General features: G+C 42.3%; 1 protein-coding gene across 4 annotated transcripts in view; it reads right to left on the bottom strand.

Moving 5' to 3' along the window:
- Window positions 1-25,059, bottom strand: part of TRMT11 (tRNA methyltransferase 11) — an 85,360-nt gene that overhangs the window by 58,882 nt on the left and 1,419 nt on the right. For 2 of the 4 annotated variants that reach the window (XM_075862338.1, XM_075862335.1), the window contains exons 2-5: window positions 21,341-21,406; window positions 13,224-13,297; window positions 3,843-3,924; window positions 1,675-1,767 (exon numbers count right to left, since the gene is read on the bottom strand). In XM_075862338.1, the coding sequence (XP_075718453.1) occupies window positions 1,675-1,767; window positions 3,843-3,924; window positions 13,224-13,297; window positions 21,341-21,406 (315 nt within the window). Of the gene's footprint in view, window positions 1-1,674; window positions 1,768-3,842; window positions 3,925-13,223; window positions 13,298-21,336; window positions 21,407-23,386; window positions 23,550-25,059 lie in introns of those variants that run through there. The other 2 variants (XM_075862337.1, XM_075862336.1) reach the window with 2 other exon arrangements.

Here is a 25,059-nt window from a genome sequence, read left to right as displayed (position 1 = left end):
CATTTAAAATGTAACAGTTTGAAAATAAAAGTAATTGTATCATACAAATGTATTGAAATATATTTTTTCATTTATCCTGATCATAAGGACACCTGACTTGGAGGTGTAGTTTATTTTATTTTTTACCAGAAATATAGTATAAAACACAAGTGCTCCTTTTTTCAATTGCGCACTAAAATGTCTTAATTAAGTTTTTTACACCATGGTATTAATGTATGGGTAATGGACTTGAAGTTCAATAAATAATGGTAAAAAAAACATTGTGTTCTACAAACTAGACACTCTAAAGTCTATTTCTAGCAGTTCAATTTCTGTTTTAACCCTTCACACTTTTTACAGAAATTGGCCAAACTTGGGCCAAGAAAATGTAAATTGCATTTTTTTTTTACAAAAGTGTCACTTTTCTTAAGCCATTTCTAAACACCATATGACATATTGGTAAAAGTGACCCCTTTCCACATTCTGCTATTTCTCCCGTGTACGGTGATACCAAATATGTGTGTCTAATCTATTATATGGACCCGTTATAGGGCAGATCATAGAAGGAGTCCACTTTGTCTTTTGGAGGCCTTTTTACGCCAGAGCTGATTTTAGGAGATCCCCGAGAAAACCGCTCCGATGCGGCCCCCTCCCTCCCAAACCACTCAGATGTGGCGCTTGCTATTCAGCGCCGCATCTGAGGGGTTAGTGATTAGTTTCTTCCAAGGAAAGAAGCCACTGACTAGTATTTCTCCCTAGCATTACATGGACACTTTGTAAAGGCACTGCACACTGGATCCGGACTGGGAACCCCTCAAATAACTCCACATACATGGGTTCACACTGAGTTTTTTGCAGGAGGAAAATCTGCCTCAAAATTCTGTTTGGAATTTTGAGGCAGATTTTCCTCTGCCTGCACGCCGATTTTCGCTGCGTTTTCCGCCCGCGGCCATTGAGCGCCGCGGGCATAAAAAATACGCTTTCTCTGCCTCCCATTGATGTCAATGGGAGGTCAGAGGCGTAAACGCCCGAAGATAGGGCATGTCCCTTCTTTTTCCCGCGAGCCAATTTTTCCGCTCGTGGGAAAAAACCGCCTCCGCCTCCCATTGAAATCAATGGGAGGCATTTTCGGCCGTTTTTTGACGTGGTTTCCGCGTCAAAAAAAATCTGTGTGAACTGGCCCTAAAATGGGAAAATAAACGTTGCCACAGATTTATGTTTTTATTATCCAGCACTGTTTAATAACAGTTCTAAATTGTGAAGAGGGAAAGTAAAATATTGGATTTCAAGTCTTCTATGTGACAAAAGTTATTGTTTAAAAGACAAAATATTTTCTTTAGTACTGACAAAAGACAGGGAAGTTTGTAATAGAAGGCCATTCTATTTGGAGTAGGTTATTATAGGGTTTCTGGTATAGACAGTCTTGTCCCCTCTCAGCTCTACAGACATCTTTTGAAGAAAATGGGAGGCTCATTGATTTCCATGGATGGACGACAACACTTTTTTTATTTTCGCTGCTACACAAGACAAACGTTTTTGATAATCTCCCTGTTCATGAATGCTCTCAGAAATGGGACCCCAAGTGTCCAGCTTCACTTCTTGGATCCCACAAACTCCTTTCATTTTACTTTATGGTACAATAAAATTCTAGCCAAACATTGAGAAAACAGCTTTGACAATAAATTGACTACTCACATCTATCTTTACAATCTTTTCGTTCTGTGTCAAGGCTTTATTGAAGCTATGGATGCAGATCTTGTACGTAGACATGGGCTGAAGATAGGGGACCTAAAGATACAAAGAATCAATAATTAAGAAATGAGGAGATGTGGTGTATTCAAAGGGAACCTGTCACCAGCATCTCACCTATTACCAAACGGACTATAGGACGCACTGGACCATAAATTGTAGCAAAAAAGGAGAAAAAAAAGGCTTTGCCTTTAACTGTACATTTCCTGGGTAATATTGAGAAAATAGGGTACCACAATGCCCCAATACAATGCCAGCCACAGTGCCCCATAACAATGTCAGACACAGAAATACAAGATGTTGGCAGATATAGTGCTCTCACCCTCCCCTGAACTCATCAGACATCAGAGGTGTGGAGTGGCAGGGGTTAATGGTGTTGAATCTGCTCTTCTTGGGGCTCTGTACATAGGAGGGGGCATGGCTGGAAGGTGCTTGCAGATCAGTACCTGCACAGATTTACTGTGGTGCGTGTAGTAATGTCTGTGTTATTTGCTCACTGAACAGTCAGATGACAGAACTCTGTGTGTGTAAGATGTGATTTTTTACACACAGAACAGGACATGGAGCTTCTATTACACTGCATGGACCTTTGAAGCTCAGACCTCAGTCTCATGCTCCTGGAATCCGTTTGCCTTCAGGAGATAAGATGCAGCAGGAGATTACAGCACAGATTAGATACTGCATCTTATAGTCCAAAAAATACAGTAATCAATAATTATCTTCTAGTGTTACTGTGCCGTATGCTAATGAGAACAAAAGAGTCATATCTTCATTTGAAAAGAGTCATATCTTCATTTGAAAAGTCATATCTTCATTCCTCAAGCCTTTGCGAGTTAACCCCACCTCCTTACTTTTGATTGACAGCTCCTCGCACACACAAAATCCCACGCTTGTGCATCGATGTCCGGTTCTGGTGCGTGCACACAACGGAACGCAAAAGCGTTGCATGTGCATTAACTATATTTCAGGCCTGGGAACCAGCAAAGGGTATCGGACCACACATGATGGGCGCATGAACGCTATCTCAGACGAGATTTTGGCATTTAGGGCAAGCCAGTTTTTCCCGGTGGGCAGGCGTAAGAAAAGGGACGAACGACACTGCCGGATTATTACCATAAAAGGAGCAAAATGTTTGCAGACCATTATTTACAGTTAGAGGAGAAGTTTAGGAGAGGGGATAACGGCACTGAACTTTTGACAGCAGCGGCCAGCGAGGGGTGAGTAGAGTTCAAAGGGTGAAATGCTGGCGACAGGTTCCCTTTAAGGGGTTCTATGTGACTAATACATTGCATACTAAATGAAATGTTCACATGTTCATTATATAACTTGTCAAAACTTAAATGCAATTTATTATTAAAGGCTATGTACACCTTTGATATAGTTTTTGTTTTCTTTAATAAATATGTGTATCAGTGGGTTTGCTACAACTTTGTAAATACTTTTTATTACAAATTATTTTTACTTTTTGAGATACAGTTGCATTGTATTTTGCACTGACGGGTTGGTTCGGTGTCAGCGGGTCGGATCCACCTGTTATCACCTGTTATTGATCACATCTAAGTTATGAACTTAGATGCGATCTAGCTCCATCCTGCGTGTTAAGTGACAGGCAGGACCCGCTGACACTGAACCCGTCAGTGCCGTGGAACTGACAGATACTGGCTTCAGCGCTAGATACAGCTGCTCTGTATACAGAATACAAAGCAGCTGTATCTCAAAAAGTAATAAAAAAAATGTAATAAAAAGTATTTGCAAAGTTTCACCAAACACACTGATTTATTTAAAAAAATATATATTTAAAAAGGTGTGCATAATGTAAGACCCTTTATAGTCATAGGGGGGAATTTATTAAGATTGGCGTTTCATAGGCCAGTCTTAATAGGACCGGGTGTTGATTTCCACCATAATTTCCGCCAGTTTCTGGCATAAATTATAGTAAATTTGTCGGCCTGTGGGTGACCCTCCCCTTCAGCTAAGTTCGGCTCGCTTTTTAGAGAAGTGACGTGAGCGGCAAAAACAGGCAGAAAAGCCGGAACCGCAAATTGCAACTTTTGTGTTGTTTGTGACTTTTCTACGCCAGTAAATTTCCCCCATAGTCTTGTGATTTCTCATACCATCTTTTCCAAAGGATAGCTTTGGATTGATTGCTTCAGCTCATTCAGGCATTTTCCATGACCCCATAATTCAAAGAGTGATCTAAAGAATAGAAGAACAAATGATTTAATGATTCCACATGACAGTCACGGTCCAAAATCTTAAAAGATGTAGTGACAGCATTTACCTAGTAAAAATGACAGAGTCTTATTATCTTTCAGATCCCTGAGAAGCAACGTTAACCCCTTCCCGCACCTTGGCGTAACTGTACGTCCAGATAAGCAGTAACTTCGCGCACCTGGGCGTACAGTTACGTCCGCGCTTTAAAAGTTAACCGCCGCGCGGCGCTACACCGCAGCGGCGGTTAACTGTGCAGGGTGTCAGCCCTGCTCTCCCCGTTGCCGATCAGCGGCCTGTCGCCGCTGAAATCGGCAATTAACCCCTTCGATGCGGTGGTCGATTGCGATCACCACATCGAAGAGGTTTACAGCGGATCGGCAGCCCCCCACATGTATTTGCGGGGGCTGGCGATCCTTATCATGGCAACCAGAGGCCAAACAATGACCTCCGGGTTGCCATGTACGGAAGCCTCGGAGGATCAGCCTCCGGCCGTTCCTCCTCTGCTTCCTGTCAGTGTGACTGTCACGTCACAATGACAGTTAGAACACATTACACTACGTGTGTAGTGTAATGTGTTCCAGCAGCGATCAGAGCTGCCAGTCTAAGTGTCCCCTAGTGGGACAAGTAAAAAAAGTAAAAAAAAGATAATAAAAATGTTTTGAAAAAGTGTAAAAATCAAAGTTAGAAGTGACATAAACAAAGAATGCTTTTTTTCCTATAATAAGTCTTTTATTATAGGAAAAAAATTAACACGTTAAAAAAAGTACACATATTTAGTATCGCCGCGTTCGTAACGACCCCAACTATAAAACTGTAATATTATTTTTCCCGCACGGTGAACACCGCGAAAAAAATAAACGAAAAACAGTGCCCGAATCACAATTTTTTGGTTACCAACCCTCCCAAAATATACAATAAAAAGTGATCAAAAAGTCGCACGTACGCCAAAATGGTACCAATACAAACTACATCCCGTCCCGCAAAAAACAAGCCCTTACACCGCTTTTTTGACTGAAAAATAAAAACGTTACGGCTCTAAGAATATGGTGACACAAAAATTAATTTATTTAATAAATAAGTGATTTTATTGCACAAACGCTGCAAAACATAAAAAAATTATATACATCTGGTATCGCCGTAATCGTATCGACCCGCAGAATAAAGTATAATGGTCATTTATAGCCCAGGGTGAAGGCCATAAAAAAAACAAATAAAAAACATTGTCAGAATTGATGGTTTTTGGTCACCTTGCTTGCCAAAAAATGGAATAAAACGTGATCAAAAAAATTTCTGGTACCCCAAAATGGTACCAATGAAAACTACAGATTGTCCCGCAAAGAATAAACCCTCACACGGCTCCGGTGGAGAAAAAATAAAACCGTTCTGGCTCTCAGAATATGGCGATGCAAAATGTGTAGTGTCCAAAAGCGGATAAGATCGGGCACCATTTATAAGTGCGACACCGGCCACATATCTGCGGATTATTATTTATTTACTGCATTATTATACCATGATGTACCCCGCACAGATAACATGTACCCTGATGTACTCCACACAGATAACATGTACCCTGATGTACCCCGCACAGATTACATATACCCTGATGTACTCCGCACAGATTACATATGCCCCCACATTATAAACTGAAACACCAGTAAAACCCCAAACAGAACAACTACCAAGCAAACTCTGTGCGCCAAAAGCCAAATGGCGTCCCTCCCTTCTGAGCCCTGCAGCGTGCCTAAACACCAATTTACGTCCACAGATATGGCATCGCCATACCCGGGAGAACCCGGTTAATATTTTCAGTTATTTGTCTTCAGTGGCACAAACTGGGCATAACATATAATGCACTAAAATGGCATATGAGTGGAAAATTGTAATTTTCACTCCGCACCATGCGCTGCGCATTAACCCCTGCGCGCACCATGACATAGCATGTCGTAGTGTGGGGGGTGATGTATGGAGCGTCTCACGTAAAAAATAAAGAATTTAGAACGGCAAAATCGCTGTTTTTTTGGTCACCTTGGCTCTACCTAAAAATGTAATAAAAAGTGCTCAAAAAGTTGTATGTACCAAAAAGTTGCACCAATAAAAACGACCGCTCGTCCCTCAATAAATAAGCCCTCATACCGCTCTATTGACTGAAAAATAAAAAAGTTGTGGCTCTTGGAACGCGGGGAGGAAAAAACTAAGAAGGAAAAGAAAAAAATGGATCACTCCAGAAAGGGTTAATTACTTTCTAATGAAAAACCATTTATGACCACACGTGGGGTATAGCCGTACTCGGGAGAAATTGCTTTACAAATGTTGGGGTGCTTTTTCCCCCTTTATCCTTTGTGAAATTGAAAAAAATGCAACATTTTAGTGGAAGAAATGTCGATATTCATTTTCACGGCCTAATTCTAATAAATCCTGCAAAAGACTTGTGGGGTCTAAATGCCCACTATACCCCTAGATAGATTCTTTAAGTGGTGTAATTTCCACTTTTGGGGGGTTTCCCCTGTTTTGGCCTCTCAGGGGCTTTGCAAATGCGACATGGCACCCAAAAACCATTTCAGCTAAATTTGAGCTCCAAAAGCCAAATAGCGCTCCTTCCCTTCTAAGCCTTGCTGTGGGTCCAAACAGAAGTTTATTACTACATATGGCATATTTCCGTAATCGGGAGAAATTGTTTTACAAATGTTGGGGTGCTTTTTCTCCTTTATTCCTTGTAAAAATTAAAAATGGCTACCTTTTTTCAGAAAAAAAGTCGATTTTTACCTTTACAGAATAATTTCAATGAATTCAGCAAAACAACCGTGGTGTCAAAATGCTAACTTTACCCCTAGAAAAATTCCTTGAGGGGTGTAGTTTCCAAAATGGGGTCACTTTCCGGGGGTTTACACTATTTTGTTCCCTCCAGTGCATTTCAAACGCGACAAGGCACTGAAAACCATTCCAGCAAAATCAGAATTTCAAAATCCAAATGGTGCTCCTTTCCTTCTGAGTCCTGCTGTGGGTCCAAACAGCAGTTTATTACCACATATGGGGTATTGCTATAATCAGGAGAAATTGCTTTACATATGTTGGGGTGTTTTTTCTCTTTTATACCTTGAAAAAATTAAAAATTTCTACGTTTTTTCAGAAAAAAGTAGATTTTCATCTTCACAAACTAATTCAAATAAATTTAGCAAAAAAACTGTGGGTTCAAAATGCTAACTATACCCCTAGATAAATTCCCTGAGGGGTGTAGTTTCCAAAATGAGGTCACTTTTGGGGGACTTTATTGTTTTGGCCCCACAAGACCTCTTCAAACCTGACATGGTACCTAAAATATATGCTAAAAAAAGAAGGCCCCAAAATCCACTAGGTGCTCCTTTGCTTCTGAGGCCTGTGTTTCAGTCCATGACCGAACTAGGGCCACATGTGGGGTATTTCTAAAAACTGCAGAATCTGGGCAATAAATAATAAGTTAAATTTTTTGGGAAAAACCTTCTGTGGTACAGAAAAAAATGTATTACAAATGAATTTTGTATAAAAAAAATGAAATTTGTAACTTTCACCTCTACTTTGCTTTAATTCCTGTGAAACGCCTAAAGGGTTAATACACTTTCTGAATGCTGTTTTGAATACTTTGAGGGGTGCAGTTTTCAAAATGGGTGATTTATGGGGACTTTCTAATATACAAGACTCTCAAAGCCACTTCAGAACTGAACTTGTCCTTGTAAAAATCGCCTTTTGAAATTTTCTTGAAAATATGAGAAATTGCTGCTAAAGTTCTAAGCCTTGTAACGTCCTAGAAAAATAAAATAATGTTCAAAAAACGATGCCAAACTAAAGTAGACATGTGGGGGATGGTAACTAGTAACTATTTTGTGTGGTATTACTATCGGTTTTACAAGCAGATACATTTAAATTTAGAAAAATGCTAATTTTTGCAATTTTTCGCTAAATTTTGGTGTTTTTCACAATTAAATACTGAATCTATCGGGCAAATTTTGCCAGTAACATAAAGTCCAATGTGTCACGAGAAAACAATCTCAGAATCGCTTGGATAGGTAAAAGCATTCCGGAGTTATTACCACATAAAGTGACACATGTCAGATTTTAAAAATCGGCTTCGTCCTGAAGGCCAAAACAGGCTCAGTCCTGAAGGGGTTAAAATAGAGTTTATATAAAATGTTACTACTTTTAATTCTATTCCATCCATGCGCGGCACCGTCTGCAGGGGGCACTGTGTGCGGCACTGTCTGCTATTCAGTGGCCAGAGTGTGTGTGTGGGGGGGGGGGGGTGTTCAGCCGACATTCATCTAAATGTGTATAGTCACCTTTACCAAATAAAAATACAAAAAAATTGGCCAGCACAAAAAAATGAAAAATCTGCAGGCGCACGTATGCTGCAACTGCAAAAAATTATATATATATATATATATATATATATATATATGTATATATATATATATTTACTGTATATACTTAGGATTGTACTCTAAAATATATTCAGTTTAGGGTACGGTGTTAGATGGCGTAGGGTGCTGGTCTGGGCGTGTGTTTATGGTTTGTGTTAGGCGTAGGGTTTAGATTTGATAACAATAAAAAAAAATTTTTTTTTATTGCCTTTAGTGTGCTTAGTTGATTCAAAAATTTAAACCGCTAGTTACATTTATTATTTGCAGTTTAGACTGTATAATCATTATGGCTGCCAGAAGATACAGCGTTGAGGAAGCCTATCAGATGCTATGCTCAGATACGGATTCTGCATCTGAAATTGAGCTTTTACTTGAAAGCGACAGCGAAAGTGTCGCTTCAAGGGATTCTATGGATATGAGACCGAGCACCAGTGATATGGGAGACGGCGCAGTTGCCACAACGTCCATTAAAAGTGCAGCCCCTGAAATTGCACAACCCCACCAAACCGATTTAGTGTGGGAACCCACAAGTTTATTTTCTCCCACGATAAATGACTTTATTGCTACTCCTGGCATAAGTCCCAATGTCAGTAATTTTTCACCACTAAATTATTTTAACATTTTTATTACGGACCAAGTTCTGGAACATTTTGTACAAGAAACAAATGTGTATGCCAGGCAGTATATTGCAAATAAGCCTTCGTGACCTCATGCCAGGTTGTAGAATCCCACAAATGAAACTGGATGAAAAAAATTCTGGGTCTCAACCTTAACATGGGAATCATAAAAAAAAACCTCTATTAGGTCATATTGGGCCCTATAAACGTCACCCCCATTTTTTCTGGCATTATGTCCTGCAGCAGGTATGAAATACTTATGCGATTTCCCCACTTTAGTGACAACCCACAGGCACCCCCTTCCAGCGATAGAAGCCTTGACCGGCTGTATAAATTAAGACCTTTGCTAAATTTTCTAAATTCTTCCTTTTTAGGAGCATATATCCCTGAACAAAATTTAGCAGTGGATGAATCTCGAATGAATTTCAAAGGGCGTCTCATTCCACCAATTCATACCCTCAAAAAGCGCAAAGTATGGGGTGAAGTTATATAAGTGAAAGCACTACTGGCTACACATGTGTGTTTAAGATCTACGAGGGTGAATTTAATCCACCAGGTTGCCCTACTAATATTGGTACCACTGGTAAGATTGTGTGGGATTTAATTGGCCCTTTCCTAAACAAGGGGTATCATGTATACACTGACAGTTTTTATACCAGTGTGCCATTGTTTAGCGCCCTTCATTGTGCCAACACCGGAGCCTGTGGCACAATACGCAGGAATCGCAAAGGTTTCCCATGTCAATTTGTAAATAAAAAAAGTACCAAAAGGGGAAGTCATGCACTTTCAAATTGAGAAGATGCTGGCTTTAAAATTTTGTGACCGCAAGGACGTCTATATGATCAGCACTATCCATACAAGTGCAACAGCAACTGTTAGAGAACGTGGGGCCTCTGCAGAGAGACAAAGCCTGTGTGTGTCATCGGCTATAACAAATTCATGGGTGGGGTAGATTTGTGCGACCAGATGTTACAACCTTATCAGGTTAAAAGGAAAACCAGAACGTGGTATAAGAAAGTGGCAATATACCTCATCCAGGTAGTGGCTGTACAATGCATTTGTCCTGTACTACAGGGCTACATTCTTTGAATTTCAGGAGAAAGTGATTGAAGATCTCCTATTTCAATCTCCAGACCGGAGAGTAGTCCATGAGTCAGAGGATGTACGCTGACTTATTGGGAAAAAATTTTTACACCCCATCCCTTCAACACCTAACCAAAAATACCTCAAAAAAAGATGCCAGGTCTGCAGTAAATAAGGACAGCAAAGTGAGTCATGATATTATTGTTCCGCTCATATTGTCGCACATTACAAAAAAAATTAAGTTAGAATGCAGGATTTATTTAGGATTTTATTTTTCTTGTACACCACTTTTTTCTTTTGAGGAAGCAGCTTTGCTGTATATTTAGGAGAGGCCAAAATTTAGGGTTCTTTTAGGGATTTCCTTTTTTTATCACTTTTTTTGGGAGGGAGGGAAGTCTCATTTTCTAGTTTGAGTCATTTTGGGATATAACCCAGTTATATAAAGTGGAATAAGGGTCTGAAATTCATTCAAGATAAAATTGTGCCCTGAAAGCTTTTTATTTCCTTTTCCGTTATGACTATGTCCTGCCATAAATAGCTGTTACTCACTGGGGATACGGCATCATTTTTTCTTTTTATTCGGAGGATTTCTAATAAGCGAGCTGTTCCTTATCAATACACTATGGGCTTTATTACAGTTTTGTTCGGGTTTTTGGTGGACCTCTTACACCCGACAATACTTCTAGAAATAGCGACATTAATTTGGGGAGTAGTGGTCCTTTACTGTATCTATACATACGGTGTGGGACACTGCCCCTTTATATATTCTACAGGTGATTGGTTGTTTTGTGCACATGGCGGTTCCTACCTTGCCGGGCAGGGGCTTGTTATGGTGTACCGCGTCACTTAGCACATTCGTCCCTTATATAGGGATTGATGGAGCTAAAGAGACGTTGTATGACCAGTCACTTAGAATAATAAAGTCATTACAGCCCTACAAATTTTCTTTCCTCCTGTGAACATGCTCTAGTTTTCCACATAGCTGGATTCATTCTTCCTCCTTTTTTTGGGATATATTGCCTTTTTCCGCCAACAGTTTAATACATTTTCCCACTCTAACTTACTATATATCAGAGCGGGTTGATATACATAATGTCTATGGACTGACATGATTTCAGGACAGCTGCTTTCTTAGCACGACATAGTCATAGGGTGTAGAAACTGTTAGGGACATCTATTTCCTTTCCTTTCCAAAAAAATAATAAAAACATGAAATCCACTTCACTCCTCCTTCGGTTTGTCCCCCAATGATGAGTATGCAGCATATTTCGATACTAAGGCATACAATAGTGATACGTTTAACCCCTTGGAGACACGGTCAATTTCAGTTTTTTCATTTTCGTTTATTCCTCCCAGTCTTCCAAAAGCCATAACTTCTTTGTTTTTTTGTCAACATAGCCATATGAGGGCTTGTTTTTTGAGGGACAAACTGTAATTTGTCATGGCACCATTTATTGTACCGTATATTGTACTGGGAAGCTGGAAAAAAACATTATTTTGGGGTGAAATGGGGAAAAAAACAGCGATTACGCCATATTTTGGAGGGTTTTGTTTTTACGGCATCCATCAGGCGGTAAATTTTCATCAGTTTTTATGTTTTTAATAAATATACGCAAATTTTATAGGTCTATTTTTACCACCTAAATAAAATAAAATAGGTCAGAAAAAAACAATGTCAGAATTACTTGGATATGCAAAACTATTACTGAGTTATTAAAGAGGCTCTGTCACCAGATTTTGCAGCCCCTATCTGCTATTGCAGCAGATCGGCGCTGCAATGTAGATTACAGTAACGTTTTTATTTTTAAAAAACGAGCATTTTTGGCCAAGTTATGACCATTTTTGTAGTTATGCAAATGAGGCTTGCAAAAGTCCAAGTGGGTGTGTTTAAAAGTAAAAGTCCAAGTGGGCGTGTATTATGTGCGTACATCTGGGCGTTTTTACTTCTTTTACTAGCTGGGCGTTCTGATGAGAAGTATCATCCACTTCTCTTCAGAACGCCCAGCTTCTGCCAGATCACGCGGTGACGTCACTCACAGGTCCTGCATCGTGTCGGCCACATCGGCACCAGAGGCTACAGTTGATTCTGCAGCAGCATCAGCGTTTGCAGGTAAGTAGCTACATCGACTTACCTGCTAACGCCGATGCTGCTGCAGAATCAACTGTAGCCTCTGGTGCCGATGTGTCCTCGCTCGTCTGACACGATGCAGGACCTGTGAGTGACGACACAGCGTGATCTGGCAGAAGCTGGGCGTTCTGAAGATAAGTGGATGATACTTCTCTTCAGAACGCCCAGCTAGTAAAAGTAGTTTAAACGCCCCGATGTACGCACATAATACACGCCCAGTTGGACTTTTGCAAGCCTCATTTGCATAACTACAAAAATGGTCATAACTTGGCCAAAAATGCTCGTTTTTTAAAAATAAAAACGTTACTGTAATCTACATTGCAGCGCCGATCTGCTGCAATAGCAGATAGGGGTTGCAAAATCTGGTGACAGAGCCTCTTTAAGGCACATTCAGGGCTGATCACTAAGGCCTCATTCAGGGCTGATCACTAAGGCCTCATTCAGGGCTGATCACTAAGGCCTCATTCAGGGCTGATCACTAAGGCCTCATTCAGGGCTGATCACTAAGGCCTCATTCAGGGCTGATCACTAAGGCCTCATTCAGGGCTGATCACTAAGGCCTCATGCACACGACCGTAGCCATGTGCACGGCCGTGATTTTCGGGTCAGCCGGCCGCCAAGTGTCACCTGCGAGCCACCTGCAAATCGCAAGCCGTGCACATGGTGCATTATTTTCTAGGAGCCTGGAAAGCAAAACACGGCCGTAATAAGACATGTCCGTTCTTTTTGTGGTCCAGGCTCCTGGGCAATGCACGGACCGTGGAAATCACGGTCGTGTGCATGGGCCCATTGAAATGAATAGGGCCGCAATTCACCCGTGGATTTTCAGGGGAAATTGCGCCCGCAAAAGCACGTTCATGTGAATGGGGCCTTATGGGTTTAAACCGGGAAACAATTAGCTATTTGTTTTGCTTTAGAAAAATTCCCTCAACATACCTGGAAGAATAGAAACCACTATGTCTATGTATCAACTCAAGAAACTGTACTAATAAAAACAATTGAATGTCCATATAATGATGTAATCTGATTATGCAAGACAAAAATAGTTTTACAATGCCTTACTTTGCACATACAGTCCGATGCATTATTTTTCTTGCCAGGTCCTCGCATGGAATATTAAGAACGCAAAAAGGAGACTGTGAAACAAAAATATGTGAAAAGAAAAGTAAAACAAATCAAATATTAATGCTGGTCTTCTCACAATAAAATTGTTGTCCTCGTACATGAAACTTTTGCATATTATTGTTGATGGTTTTTTTGAATTACATTATTCACAAGACCTTTTTTCCCTTTAGCGTGCTGTCCCATTAAAAACGGACAACACGCAGACCCATACAAGTCAATGGTGCTATTTACACATCCGATTTTTTTTTTAACAGATCCACGTGTTCGATCCAAAAAACAGTGCATGTCCTACTCTGGTCAGTTTTTCCGGATCAGACTGGGCCATTCAAGTTATTGGTGTGAGAGAAAAAACGGATTGCATACAGAAGCCATCCGTGTGCGATCTAATTTTAACGGATCTGTTGCCAAGCAACAGAAAGTGAAGCTAGGAAGTCTGATCCACATCAGGCGAGCCAGGCCAACAAAACAACTTTCAGAGGTTCGGAAGACATGATCAGCAGCCCAAAAAAAATAAAAACAAAACCCGAACCAACAAAGAAATGGAATCAGACAAAACTCTCTATATGCTGTAAATAAATATCAAATGGCGTCTGTGCGATAATGTGACCTTACTTGCGTGTTTTCAGAGGGTTTGAACTAAAATTGTGACAAAATTTACATAATAGGCCTCCTTCCGTTTTTTTGTTTACGGACCAGAGAAATGTATGTCATCTGGACAAGAAAAACGGACACGTGAACGCAAATCTGATGCAACGCTGACATGAAAAACGGTCCGTTGCATCAGCTTTTTCGGATACAAAATTGGACAAGAAGTTGACCACTTTTTCTAAAAGAATGAAACAAAAGAAAGAAAGATGGGCTTAAATAAAAAAAAAGTCTAAAACGGATTAGCTTTGTGTATCTGAGAAGGGTATGACCTGCCTGGGTGGAGCGAACTCTAATTTTCCTACTTAATGGTGCTTCACTTGTACAAGCTGCATAGGCAAAAACGGCATCGCAAAACCGCAGCAATTTGCTAAAAAACGGTCAACTGTAAAATGATTATTCTAATCACAATAATCTGCACAAGCTGCGCCAGCTGAAAGATCCTCCAGCTTTAAAAATATCACAGAGGCAACTATACTTTTTTTATGGACAATAGCGAAAAGTCCCCTATATTTTAATATTGTCCATGATTTCACGGATGGATGGACACCCTATTCCCAGTAGAAGTGTGGCATCAATGCAAAACAATTCCAAAAGTTGAAGGGGCATTACTATCTTGTAATATTATTGCATTCAGTAAAGGCCCTTTTACACCGGCCGATGCAGCGAGCTCCGATCAACGAGACATCGTTGATCGGCGCTTGTTTACTCCTTTCACACGTCGTTACTCCGATTTCTCGTCCACATACATTATTATCATGTCAGCAGAGCGTCTCCCTGATTACACAGGGAGATGTGTTGGCGACAACGATAATATTTTACTTTTTGAAAACAATACGACCAGCAGATGATCGATCATCTGCTGATCGTTCCCCGATTTACACTGGGCAATTATTGGCAAGGAGCGTTCTTAGAACGCTCGTCTGCCCGATAATTGTCCAGTGTAAAACCCCCTTCAGGTCCAGAATTATTTGGACAGTGTCACAATCTTCACGATTTGGGCTCTGCATGCCACCACATTGGATTTGAAATGAAACAACTGAGATGCAATTGAAGTGAAGACTTCCAGGTTTAATTCAAGGGGTTGAACAAAAATATCCTGTTGAACATTTAGGAATTGCAATCATTTTTCTACACAGCCGCCTTATTTCTGGGGCTAAAAAGTAATTGGACAAATTAACATTACCATAAATAAAATGGTTTTTTTAATACTTTGTAGAGAATCTTTTGCAGACAATGACGGCCTGAAGTCTAGAACCCATAGACATCACCAAACGCTGGGTTTCCTCCTTTGAAATGTTTTGCCAGGCCTTTACTGCAGCTGTCTTCAGTTGTTGCTTGTTTGTGGGTCTTTCTGCCTTAACCCCTTAGTGACCACCAATACGCCTTTTCACTGAGTCACTAAGGGGCCTTAGGCTAGGCTGACGCCTTTTCACGTGAGCCTAGTCTAAGTCCTGCACGGGTCTCCGCGTCTAGCGACCGCAGAATTTAACTTGTTTACAGAGGGAGTGAGCTCCCTGTCACCCATCGGCGGCCCGCAAATGCAATCGCGGGTCTCCGATGGGGTGTCATGGCAGCCGGGAGCTCTGCTTGGGGACTCCAGTACTGCTACCGACGTCATTGTCCATATATGGACAGTGACGTCGGCAGAAGTTGTGGAGTCCCCAGGCAGAGCATCAGCTGATGCTTTGCTCGGTGACCCCAGTAGTGCTGCTGACGTCATTGTCCATATATGGACAGTGACGTCGGCAGAAGTTGTGGAGTCCCCAGGCAGAGCATCAGCTGATGCTCTGCTTGGGACTCAAGCCATAGGCAATGTGACAGCCCCTTGCGGTCATGTTCACGAACAGAACATGGAGCAAGCCCTCAGTCACATGGGGTCGTGTCTGAGCGTCATCATTGTTAGAAAACGGCACCATTTAGTACAGAATTTTAAAGTATATTAGTGAGTTACATCGTTTCACATAAATATATAATTGCAATGCAATTTTTGGTCCCCGGATAACACCTTTAAGTTTTGTCTTAAGCAAGTGAAATGCATGCTCGATCTGAGGGTTTAGATCTGGTGATGGACTTGGCCATTGCATAATATTCCACTTCTTTGCCTTTAAAAATGTCCTGGGTTGCTTTCGCAGTATGTTTTGGGTCATTGTCCATCTTTACTGAGAAGCGACGTCCAATCAACCTTGCTGTATTTGGTTGAATCATTGCAGAAAGTAGATCCCTGAACACTTCAGAATTCATCCGGCTGCTTCTGTCTTCAGTCACATCATCAATAAACACTAGTGACCCCGTGCCTTTGGCAGCCATGCATGCCCACGACATCACACTGCCTCCACCGTGTTTTACAGAGGATGTGGTGTGCTTTGGATCCTGAGCCGTTCCAAGCCTTCTCCATACTTTCTTCCTCATATCATTCTGGTACAGGTTGATCTTAGTTTCATCTGTCCAAAGAATGCTGTTCCAGAACTGGGCTGGCTTCTTTACATGTTGTTTGGCAAAGTCTAATCTGGCCTTTCTATTTTTGAGGCTGATTAATGGCTTGCACCTTGTGGTGAACCCTCTGTATTTGCTCTCATGAAGTCTTCTCTTTATGGTAGACTTAGATACTGATACACCTACTTCCAGGAGAGTGTTCTACACTTGGGAAGATGTTGTGAAGGGGTTTTTCCAGTACATCCCTCATGACAGCACTACAGGAGGTTGCCCTATTGACCTCTGTAGGGACAGGAAGACAGAGAGGTTAAAAGGCCCCTCCCACCACCCCTTGCCAGTGTTCTTCCTGTCCCCACAGGGTCAGGAGCAGAGAGACGTCGCTCCTGTATTGAGCAGGAAAAGAAACTCGGGCAGGGGACAAGATCGGGGGGTCCGTGCACTCCCCCTTCTCTTCCCCCTAAAGCCCAGGCTAACACCCCTCGAACGAGGGGTCCCTTAGCTCCCACCCTGAGACACCTACCGGAGGAATCCTAGGCAGGGTTCGGGTAGTGTGTGGGGGCTGGGGATTCCCAAGCAGGCTTCGGCCTGGCCGCGGACCAGGCGGGGACCGGCAGCTCCATAGACGTGGACGCACCGGCAGGGATCCTCGCTGCGCCGCATAGCAAGCCTCAGTCGCCGGCTATGGCGGCTGCACTACAAGGAAAGACGAATAGTCGACCGGAAATGACGTTGGGCTACTTCCGGTCCGCGGCCATCTTGGAAGGCGGGAAATTCAAAACTACCGCATTTAAAGGGACACGCACAGGTATGTAGTTAGAGCTGATAACTCTAACTTGGATTATTTTCGTGGATTGCATATTGCATTGCCTGTTACCTGTCGCGGTATGGAACTTCCTCGTCCTGATGGAACTCCAGATATGTCCCAGGGTCACGTGAGTCTCACCCTTGGGGTAAGGGTTATGACTCCTTATGTATGTACACCATACTTTACCTACCTTCTGTTTTCTCTAGGATAAAGATTCCTCTCAGAGACAAACTGATAAAAAGAAGGTTAAAAAATGTGCGACTTGTGCAAAAAAATTGCCAGAATCACATAGGAAACAATTGTGTCAGGATTGTATTGCAAAAATACTAAAGGAGGAACAACCAACGTTCATGTCCGAACTTAGGGCTATGATTCGTGAAGAAGTGGGTCAGTCAGTAGCCTCCCTCCCCCCTCCTCAAGAAACTCCCTCCCATTCCCGGGCAAAAAGACCACGGATGGAAGTGGATCAAAAATATTGTCCCCCCTCTCAGGGGTCTGACTCGGAGCAGGAGTGTTATTACCTATCAGAGGGTGAGTTAGAAGAAGGAGAGGAACTCTTGCCTTCAACTTCTTCCACTCAAGAGAAAAAAAATGTCTTCTCTTCCGGGATGTCTGATACCTTAATTCCCGAAGAAGACCAACCACATACCATCCAGGATGAGATGTTTGGAGGTCTAACGGAAAAGAAAACAAAGGTTTTTCCGGTAAACGAAAACCTCAAAAGAATGGTGACAACTGAATGGGAAGAGTCGGAAAAAAGGCTCTTCATTTCAAGAGATTTTAAAAACAGACTTCTCTTTGATCCAGAAGACACTAAACCTTGGGATGAGATCCCAAAAGTAGATGTCCCAGTAGCCAGGGTTGCTAAAAAAAAAAACGCAATCCCATTTGAAGATTCCTCTCAGTTGAAGGACGCCATGGACCGAAAGGCAGACGGGCTACTGAAAAGAGCGTGGGAATCTTCCTCTGCTTTGATCTCGACTAATATCGCGGCCACATCAGTAGCAAGAGCAATGTTTATATGGTTAAACCAGCTGGAGACCCATTTGATGATGAAGACATCACGACAAGATCTATTAGAATCTCTACCCTTACTAAAAATGGCAACCGGATTCTTGGTAGACGCTTCAGCGGAATCTATTAGATTTGCTGCCAGGAATGGGGCTCTCTCGAATGCTGCTAGAAGAGCATTATGGCTCAAAATGTGGTCAGGAGATACGAAGTCCAAGAACAAATTGTGTTCTATCCCGTTTACAGGGTCTCTGATGTTCGGTCCTCTCCTCGATAACATGCTGGAGAATGCAGCAGATAGAAAAAAGGGGTTTCCTGAAGAGAAACCAAAAAAAAACCCTCAGTTTGGGAGGTTTTGCCAACAGAGGGATCCTACCTTACAGAACTACAGCGGGAAAGGGAAGTCCGGTCGCTGGAGTTACCCCAAAGGGAAAAGGATCGAGGATATCTCCTTAACCCAAATAATTCATTCCAGCCCTCAAAGCAATGACGCCAAGAGCATAGGAGGAAGACTCCTACAATTTTATCCCAAATGGTCGAGAATAACCCAGAACCCCTGGTTTCTAAAGATCATAGAAAAAGGGTACAAAATAGAATTTTCCTCCATTCCTCCAGAGAAATTTCTAATAACCCAGTACCAAGCAAAAGACCTTCATCAGATCCTTATCCAGGACGTCCAGAAACTATTCAAATTGAGAGCCATTTCTCCAGTTCCCCACAACGAAATATGCAAAGGCCACTATTCAAAAACTTCTTAGTCAAAAAACCAAACGGTTCCTACAGGACAATAATCAACTTGAAGGTCCTAAACAAATGGGTGATATATCGAAAATTCAAGATGGAGTCTATCAGATCAACGATTCCTCTAATAAGGGAAGAGGCATCAATGTGTACGATCGATTTAAAGGATGCGTATTATCACGTTCCTATCCACCCCGCGTACCAGAGATTCCTCAGATTCGCAATTCAGGACGGTCCTTCCATTCTCCACTTCCAGTTCGTCTGCCTCCCTTTCGGCATTTCCTCCGCCCCCAGAATTTTTACAAAAATTATGGCAGAGATCATGGCAGAAATTCTGTTCCTGGTATGGAGACCCAGGACCAGACCCCTTTTCTCCCAACATTGCGAAAATCCTAGATTTTTTACAATCGGGATTCAAAAATGGGCTTAGTCCTAGTACCTTAAAAGTACAGATTTCAGCCTTAGGAAATTTTTTTAATACTCCCCTGGCTGAACATCGGTGGATCAGAAGTTTCACTCAAGCGGTCTCTAAACTGAAACCTTCCCTAAAGAAATCAGTTCCTACCTGGGATTTGAATGTGGTGTTAACGACTCTTTGTGAGCCCCCCTTTGAGCCGCTCGACACAATTAGTATGCACTTTTTAACTCTAAAAGCTGCATTCTTAGTCGCTATTACTTCAGCAAGAAGGATTGGAGAAATCCAATCTCTGTCAGTCATAGAACCGTACCTAAAAGTACAAGAGGATAAGATCATCCTAAAGCTGGATCCCTCCTTTATTCCAAAGATATCTACTGCTTTCCATAGAGAACAAGAAATAATTCTACCTTCCTTTTATCCAGATCCAAAAAACCAACAAGAAGAAAAATTCCATTGCCTGGATGTCAGGCGAACAATTCTTCAGTATCTGGATAGAACCTCCTCCTGGAGACAAGATAAAAATCTATTTGTCCTGTTTGGGGGAAAGAATAGAGGAAAGAAAGCCTCAAAAGGCTCTCTAGCGAGATGGGTAAAAACCACCATACAAGAAGCCTACAAGTCCCAAGGACTATGTGCCCCACAAGGCATCAGAGCCCATTCAACGAGGGAAGTTTCGGCATCCTGGGCAGAAAGAAGAGAAGCCTCTATGGACCAAATCTGCAGAGCTGCCACTTGGTCAAGCCATCATACGTTTTGCAAACATTATAGGCTCAATGTTCTGTCCGATACGGATTTAAGTTTTGGACGGAAAGTCCTTCAATCCGTAGTCCCGCCCTGAGCATTATAATCTGGTATTGCTCCTGTAGTGCTGTCATGAGGGATGTACTGGAAAATAGCAATTAGACCTACCGGTAATTGTATTTCCAGGAATCCATCATGACAGCACTCTTACATTCCCTCCCTTATTGAATTCTGATTTGTGCAATTAACATGTCAGTTATTATCCCTAGAAATAAAACAGGGTTGCATCCATCCTGGTGTAGTAATTGAAAAACACTGGCAAGGGGTGGTGGGAGGGGCCTTTTAACCTCTCTGTCTTCCTGTCCCTACAGAGGTCAATAGGGCAACCTCCTGTAGTGCTGTCATGATGGATTCCTGGAAATACAATTACCGGTAGGTCTAATTGCTATTTTCTTCACCATGGAAATGATTTCGCGATCATCCACCACTGTTGTCTTTCGTGGACGTCCAGGACTTTTGGAGTTCACAAGATCACCAGTGCGCTCTTTTTTTTTTTTAAGAATGTACCAAACTGTTGATTTGGCCACTCCTAACATTTGTACTCTCTCTCTGATGGATTTCTTCATTTTTTTCAGCCTACCGATGGTCTGTTTCACTTTCATTGAGAGCTCCTTTGACCTCATGTTGTGGGTTCACAGCAACAGCTTCCAAATGCAAATGCCACACCTGGAATAAACTCCAGACCTTTTACCTGCTTAATTGATGATGAATTAACAAGGGAATAGCCCATTAAATAGCTTTAGAGATTATTGTCGAATTACCTTTGGTCCCTTGAAAAAGAGGCAGCTACATATTAAAGAGCTGTAATTCCTAAGCCCTTCCTCAAATTAGGATGTGAATACCCTCAAATTAAAGCGGAGAGTCTGCACTTTACGCCAATATTGATTATATAACTGTATATTCAATATGAAAAAGGCCAAAACTTGTGTCACTGTCAAAATAATTCTTGACCTAACTGTATATCGCTAGGATATGCCATTAGATTAGGATCCAAGCTCTTGGTCCCTAGACGATCTCGGGAATAAAGGAACTCAGGTCCACTCAGCTTTTTCCCTGAACAGTGGTCAGCAGCCATCTGCTGTGCAAGTAATTACCATTTAAGCACCGGTAGTAAATGAAAAGGCAATGGTCTCTAGTTTATATGAATATAGGTCAAGCTCTACAGACATGTACACACACAAATTTATATCTACCAACCGTTCCATGGTCTTCTTGAATATTATTGATATTGCCGCCATAAAGTGAGAGAAGAGACTGAATTTCCTGCATGGTGGAAAATGGAGAAAAATATTACTATTATCAGCTCACTGAAGAATCAGGTTACATGTTGCCTATAGAAGTCTATGGAGAGAGAAGGAGTAGTATGAGAGATAGGTAGAGTCCCTGCTGAAGCTTCTAGTTCTGGTACACTGCTTGGTACTGCTGTATAATGACCTCAATGCTGCTGCAGTTACTATATATATGTGATAGATGGAGATAGGAGAGTAGGATGTTCTCTTCTCTGTGTGCTTTGTAAGATAGCAGTTAGGTTCTGCCCACAAGCTCAGAGAATACAAGCCACATATTGGCCAGAAATCGTGTTATTTCTCATGTACACACATCTGACAGCTTATTCTGAAAAGTCATCTAATAAGTTAGGTACGCTAAACTAAAGTTTTTTACAAAAATCTAGATTTTTTAGAACTGTTTATATGGAAAACCACATTGAGGTACCGCAATAAAAGCCACAAGTTGGCCTTGATGAAATGGGGCCACTGGGGTTGTAATTATTATGGGTGTCAACACTAAGTGTAAGGCCACATGGAGCAGCATTGACTCGGCTGTCACCTGCGCTGGCACCGTTAGGCGTGGCTGTGAAATTGCTCGTTACTGTTTACGTGCAAAATCATACGCCCATAAAGGTTGTATTCATTAATAGCCGCATGATTTTGTAGGTAAAGAGCATTTTACTTGCAGCAAGGTGTGGCCATTAAACTATTTCACAGCCGTGCCACACAGGGTGCCAGCGAGACTGTACCAACGTCACTCTGTGTGGCCTAACCTTAACAGCTGTGTAAGGGTGACAGTGTTATTTTTCAATCATTACTGGAACCTGGTTAGGAGCTCCCTGGATGACAACAACATGTGTTGTCACTTTCATAGTAGGGATGGGAAGCAGTAGAGGTTCCACACGAAGAAAAACATTTTTAGGCGGGATTCACACGAACGGGTCGTTCCCGAGCCCGAGTGCCGGCCGGTAAAATCGGCCATTCTGCCCGGCCGGTTTGCATAAAGTTTTGCATCCGTGCCGGACCGGGCAGATCCGGACAGTGACATCAGCGGCAACTCCTGAAGGGGAATCCCCATGTGTTCGGGGATTCCGCTTCAGGAGTTTCCCCTGATGTCACTGCCCAGATATGGACAGAGACATCAAGCGCTCTGTCCAGGAGCGGAATCCCCGAAAACACGGGGATTCCGCTCCTTCAAGGAGCTAAAGTGCGGCTAGCACATAGCAGAGCGGGGAGATACCTCCCTGCTCTGCTATAGTGGCGTCGCTACAGTAGCAGCAGCCGCAGCAGCTGCAGCTGCTAGCGGCGCCATCGAAGGTGTCGCCGGGCCAGGGTGCTTTTCAAGCAGGGGAAGGGAGCCAGAACAGCGCTCCCTCCACCTGCTGTACACCCCGACCCTGCCACACCGTGTACAGCGATGCCATTCGTCAGAATGGCATCAACTCCTCCTCCTCACATGCACTCTGCGCTGTGAGGAGGAGGAGATAGAGCGCAAGCGCCGGGAAACCCGGCCATCACTCGGAACACATTCCGGTGATGGCCGTGTAATACCCGGCCCCATAGACTTCTATGGTTGCCGGGCGGCCGGGTACCCGGGCAAAGATAGAGCATGTCCTATTTTTTGACGGCCGGATTTCCCGGCCGTCAAAAAATCGGTCGTGTGAATAGCCCCTTTAGGGGTCTATTATTCCTAATGCAGCCGGGTGCCGGCCGATTTATGAACGGCCGGCACCCGGCCGTGTGAATGAGGCCTTAGGGGATTCTCCAAGGTAAAAAAAAAAAAAAAGTTGGGAATGATTAAATACAACAATACTGAACTGTCCAGCTTTATGTCACACACTGAGAAGTCCAAAGCACCAATATATTAGACATAATTGCCTCTGCACTTTTAATAAACCAGCCTGATCAAAAATGTTTTGTTTTATGTTAATAAAGTTAAATCATTATATAGTGAAACGTTCTGAAACTTTCTCACATCTGCATTAGAGGCTTCGATAGGAGCTTCCATCGCCATATTTGTCAGCCAAAATAACAGCATTCAGTGCAAAATGACGAAAATCATGACCGAAACCAAAGTCAATGGATTCCAATGGGCGCCGTGAGTGTCCGTCATGAGACGTATCCGGCGCTTCGGTTATTCTGTTCATATGACGGAACAGAATAACGTAAATTCTAGCACAAATGTCAACAGAGCATAATACAGTTTGTTTAAATTATTAACCATTTAAGATCTCTTCTTGCTGCCAGTGAATTGGGACATTCTTGTTTACACCCAGAGGCTTAAAAACCAATAAAGACCTAATTCTTCTCACAGCTGAGGGGTAAATACAAATGTATCCTGTCTAGTAAATCCTCTGTGAGATAAATACATCAGCAGCCCAAATCTCTCTCCTGTTATGATAGCGTGCTACAATGTATCCATGTAGATACAATAACGGATCAGCTTGTCTTGTCAACTGAAGGCTACCACATGTGCCACTCTATAAGCATACAACAATAGGCTCCCATAGTAAAAAAAAAAAAAAAACTATAACGCGTGGCATATGTTTTTTTGTTACTGGATGCCCATGCTTTCCTATACAGTAATATACACCCCATGCGGGATGCACGGGGCTCTACGGTTGAACAGATCCTAAGACTACTTTCACACGGCAGTATTTGGAAGCCAAAACCAGGAGTGAAACCTACACAGAGAAAAAGTATAATGGAAAGATTTGTATTTCTTCCATGTTTTGGACCCACGCCTGGTTTTGGCTTTCAAAAACTGAAGTAAAAATACTGCCATTCATTTCTATTGGCCACGGACACATTTCCGTATATTTAAAGATGTGCGTCCGTGCAGTAGAAATTATTAGCAAAATATAGAACATGTCCTATTTTTGTCTGCAATTGTGGCACGGATTCGCCCATAGAACTCTATGGGCGCTTCCGCGATTGCAGACGGCCACGGATCCGTATTTCCAGACAATAAAAACCATTGTGGTAGTGTGCACGAGGCTAGCCTCAAGCAAACTTCAGTGATATTTTTCAGTGTGCTACCCGGTCTTTCAATGGATAGCACACTGACCCATTAATTTCTATAGGGTCATGCACAGATGGTTTTTTTTTTTTGCGGATCCGTGTGTCCGTTCCGCAAATTATAGAACCAGTCCTATTCCTGTCCGTTTTTGCAGATCAGTCTCGACCATTCTATTCATTGTTCCGTTAAAACTACGGACCGCACACGGAAGCCATCAGTGTGCGGTCTGTGATCTGCGACCGTATAAAGGGCCATGGATGTGTGCTTGATAGCTGTGAAAACTTCTGCCATGTCAGACATTTTGATAAGGGGTGGGTCCTGGGTGCTGACGCCCTTCGAGCGGCTCTGTCACCACATTATAAGTGCCCTATCTTTTACATAATCTGATCGGCGCTGTAATGCAGATAACAACAGTGGCTTTTATTTAGAAAAACTATCAATTTTGACCACGTTATGACGTATTTTAGATTTATGCTAATGACTTTCTTAATATCCAACTGGGCGTGTTTTTACTTTTTGACCAAGTGGGCGTTGTACAGAGGAGTGTATGACGCTGACCAATCAGTGACCAGTCAGCGTCATACACTCCTCTCCATTCATTTATTCAGCACAGAGTGATCTTGCTAGAT

The sequence above is a fragment of the Rhinoderma darwinii genome, chromosome 4 (genome assembly GCF_050947455.1).
Source record: "Rhinoderma darwinii isolate aRhiDar2 chromosome 4, aRhiDar2.hap1, whole genome shotgun sequence".
Lineage (NCBI taxonomy): Eukaryota > Metazoa > Chordata > Amphibia > Anura > Rhinodermatidae > Rhinoderma > Rhinoderma darwinii.
Note: the sequence above shows the minus strand (reverse complement) of the source record. Positions and strands in the feature narration are given on the sequence as shown.